A 4,438-nucleotide genomic window follows, 5' to 3' on the forward strand; every position below is an offset into this window, starting at 1 on the left:
AGTTAAAGGGACAGATTTTCGTTGTCCCGTTGCAAACCCATTTGTATGTGGTTTAAGGGAATGAAACAGGGCTCTGGACATGGATTCCAGGAGAGAGCAGATTGCTGCTTCTGCACGACGGAGGTACAGAGGTCTGGATCTCACATCAGCTCTCCCGCCTCTGAGCCTCGGGTGGCTTCCTGGGCCTGCGAGCCTGTTCTGTGCTGGTGTTTCCTGTGTCCCTCAGAGGCCACCAGTCGCACCCGTAGACTAGGTGGGAGAGTCGGCCTTGGAGCTCTCGCTCTCCATCCCTCATGTTCAGTGCTACTGGATCCGCCCCCCTTGTCTCTGAGGCCTTTGCTTAGTTTGGATGGCACCGGTTGTACCCAGATTGTGCCCACAGGATGGTAACCAGTTCCCTTCTCTCCAGGATGTCTCCTGCCTATCTCAGTAATGAAATGAAAAACTTATTGCTTGAATGCCTATAATCCTAGCACTCTGGGAGGCTGAGGCAGGAGGTCTTTGAGTTTTAGCTTTATCCTGGGCAGGTTAGTGATTTAGGGAGACACTGTCTCAAAATAAAAATAAAACGGTCTGGAGATGCAGCTCACTATGGACCCTTCAGCTACAATCCTCAGCACTGGAAAAAAAAAAAAAAAAAAAAACAGTGACTTTTAAAACATGAAAATAAGTGAAACACTCTGGCTCTCCCCTAGCCTTCATGGTCTCGCCCCTCCTCCCGCTCAGCTTCCTTTGTCTCTGCTTGTTGGCTTTGCTACTCAGCCGCACTGGTGGGTGTGCAGGTCACACGGTGGGTGCTGCCTTTTCGCACCAGTATCTTTGCAATGCTCATCCCTACCTGGAAAGCCTTCCTGCCTCTCACAGCTACTTTGAATTCTTTTGGAACCTTTGTGATCCCCGCTGGTAATCCTTGAGGCTTATGTCTAATGGCACGGTATCACTCCTTTAGTTCAGGGTAACTTTGATGGTAGAATTTCTAAACTTAACTGCCTAACAGCTTTGGGTTTTTTTTTTTTGGGGGGGGGTTACTTATTATCAGAAAGCTCAGACTTTGTAACAATTGACTTCTAAGCATTTTTCAAAGTGTAGTAATGTTTCCCTGTGGATATAAATGAAAGAAGGAAAACATTCTGCTTGGCTCAACTGTTTTAAAGGGGATATCTTTTTCCAAGACTAGAGTTGTATTTTTCATTTTTATATAACTTTTATATACTAAACATTTCAAATATAGGCCAATAGAACTTCTTCATCTACAGGGATACTATTTTTATGTAAACCATATGTGTTTTATCACATTATTCAGAAAATCTATTGGCACATTACCCTACAACATGGAAATATTTATCATAAATGAAGTTTGAATGGGATACAAGCCTTTAAGTTAATATATGGCCAAGTTGAGCAAGTGTTTTAGAACCATTGTTTGTTGCCTTCTTATCTAGTTATGGATATGCTAAGTGTTATCTTTCTGGGAATCCAGCTTCTTAAATACCAGGGAAGAGGCAGGGGGTGTAGCTCAGTGCATGCACAAGGCCTCGGGATTGACGCTCCAGCACTGGAAAAGCAAACAAACTACTAAACCTGACAAAGTAATTCATTAACTACAATTGTGGTCACTGGTGCCCTATAAAGCCCTCCTTTTTTAATTTACGATATCTTGGAACAATAGCAGAGGCAGAACATTATTTTATGTTAGGATAAACAGAAGCATTACATCCATTTAGCATAAAGTGTTAATCAAGTTTGTTTGTTTTTAAAGAAAGCTTTAACCGATGTATAAAAGCATGAGTTGGAGTGTGGTTGAGTCTGTAGGGTGAAGTGTCACTCTCAGCAGGGTGTCCTGCTGGGACCCTGGACGCTATTCATTAGAAGCTGCTTTCTTAATTAGAGCAAATGGGACCTTTATCATGACCACAGTCTGGTACTGCAGCATCGTGAAAAGAATCAGTGGAAATTTCTAATTGTTGTCACACCTATTACTTGCATGAGTTGCTGCGGGGCATAGATTTCCTTTCTGTGGAAGATCTGCTTAGTCTGTGGTTCACACAGGGCCCAGAATGCTCTCTGAATGTTTTCTGTGGGCGCCAGGGCATTTGCTGGGTGCATGCCACGTGAGATGACTATTTATTCTCTGTCATCAAGTCACAGTGGTTGAGTGAATGCCTAATACTTGCCTGGACTCCATTGTGATAGGATACTCATCATTTATAACTTTTCTGAAATTTGAACACAAGTTATTTTTTAGATCCTGAAATTTATGCATAGTTGGTGAGGATTCAAAAACAGCACCTTTCTGCTTATAATGTCATTGGCTGAGCATAGTTCTGTCCCACCTCATGCCCACCTAAGCGAATTCCCATGTTCTCCACTACCTTAGACTTGCCTCATCACCTGGTTTTCCTCTCTAAAAGTCCCTGGAAGAGACAGCTTGCTGGGGACCACCCACTCAGGGCCCCCCTCCTGTCGCTTTCTCAGACAGAAGCTTTGTTGCCCTCAAGAAATATGTTCTGGGGGCCAGGTAGATGGCTCAGTAGGATAAGTGCTTGACTGGCAAACGCAAGGATCTGAGTTCAATCCCTGGTTCTGCAAAAAAAAAAAAAAAAAAGAATGTTCTGCTCATAACCTCCATTGTTCCTAAAATTCATTCTTCGGTTTTAGAGAACACGTCCTCGTCCCGGGTACCTTTCAGGTCGGGAGTTTCGTTTTTCCCCCTGTATCATTTGTAGGTCATCCATCAACATCATGTGTTCCCTATGTCACTATTACTTCCTTAAGTTTAATTGCAGATAGTATTGTTTTCCAGAACAACATCCTGTGGACGTGGTTCCATCGTTGGTGATAAAGTCTTTACATACAGATATCATCTGATTCACCACCTGAAATTTTCCAGTAAAACGGTGTGAATCACATAAAAAAAAAAACAAAAAAAAAAAACAGCGCCTCTCAATCACATTGAAGAGTAGAAAGCATCCTTATTTGCTACACGAACGAGAGTGCCAGCCTCCCTTCCTTGAGACGCCTGATTCTTACTAAATCAAACTTTCCATTGGGTTAGATTTTTATGTAGGGATTCTCACCATAACAGCAGATATCTTATGGTTCTTTCCTTATCACCTTTCAGATTTTCCGATGGATTCTAGTAACGGAAACTGTAGAGGGGCCAGCAGTGGTGAGTAGACCGGTGTTGTCCTGGTTTTTCATCTGGGGTCCTTAGTCTTTGATGCAACCTACATGTTGAAGTCTTCTCCAGAAGTTTGTGCCCCAATATCTTAAAAGTCAAGTCAAAAGTTATTTCTTGGGCCACTTCATTCAGGACCCCTCTTGAAAATCTAGGAGCTATTCTTCTTCTCTTTTTTCTAATAAAACTTCCCTAACCTCCTTCCCACAAGTCACTTCTTCATTTGTATTTTCTGTTTAATATTAGGATATAATAAAATTGACCTCTTCTTTGGATCTAGTCCAGTAGTTTTATATCTGGAGTTTTAATGTGTGTATATTCATGTAGTCACCAACATGGGCAGGATACAGAACAATTCTATCAGCCCCCAAAATGTCTTCATACCACACCCCTTTATAATCACATGTTTCCCCTGCTCTGAGCCACTGGCAGTCATTCAACTGTTGTCTGTTCAATATATGAGTGTCTTTTTGGGATTGCCATAGAAGAAAAATAAAACAGTATTGTAAGCTTCCGAGATTGGATTTTTTTCACTCAGTAAAATGTCTCTGAGAGTCCCAAGATGTCACTTGTATCAATAGCCCATTCCTTTTTGTGGTTGAAATTTTATTATTTGGATACATTTCTATTTGTGTACTTATTTACTCATAGAAGGGTAGCTAGGTTTTGTTTGTTTTTATTTATGTTAGCAATTATCACGAGGGCTGCTACAGTCATTCATATATAGGGTTTGTGTGAATATGAATTTTCATATGTGGGAATAGGTTTGCTGGTTACATGGTAAGTACGTTTCACTTTATAAAAATCTGTCAAACTGTATCCAAAATTGCTGTAGAATTTTGCACTAATACGAAATGTATAAGAATTCCATTTGCTCTGTATTCTTGTTAGCACTTGGTATTGTCAGCCTTTTAAAAAAAAAAAAGTTAACCATTTTAGTAGATGTATAATTCTAACTCAGTACTTACATTTCCCTAAAATGATGTTGAATACCATTTCCTGGTCTTATTTGCCAAGAAATAAATTCTTTCTGGTGATTTTTTAAATTTTTATTTTTAATTTTTTATTTTTGGCAGAACCAGGGATTGAACTCATGCCCTTGCACTTGCCAGGCAAGCACTTATTCTACTGAGCCATCTCCCCAGCCCCTCTGATGATTTTTAGTCCTCTTATTTTGTTTGTTTCTAAATAATGAGTTTAGAAATACAAAGGATGGTCTTTTGGTTTCATTCATATTCTATTTCCAATTTTTTTTTTTTT

General features: G+C 40.4%; 1 protein-coding gene across 1 annotated transcript in view; it reads left to right on the top strand.

Annotated features, from left to right (window-relative positions):
• Frzb (frizzled related protein) overlaps positions 1-4,438 on the top strand; it is a 38,190-nt gene that overhangs the window by 7,788 nt on the left and 25,964 nt on the right. Inside the window, exon 2 of the mRNA XM_004628690.2 lies at positions 3,122-3,169. Within this exon, the coding sequence (XP_004628747.1) occupies positions 3,122-3,169 (48 nt within the window). The remainder of the gene's footprint in view (positions 1-3,121; positions 3,170-4,438) is intronic.

The sequence above is a fragment of the Octodon degus genome, unplaced genomic scaffold (genome assembly GCF_000260255.1).
Source record: "Octodon degus isolate 3935 unplaced genomic scaffold, OctDeg1.0 scaffold00025, whole genome shotgun sequence".
NCBI lineage: Eukaryota > Metazoa > Chordata > Mammalia > Rodentia > Octodontidae > Octodon > Octodon degus.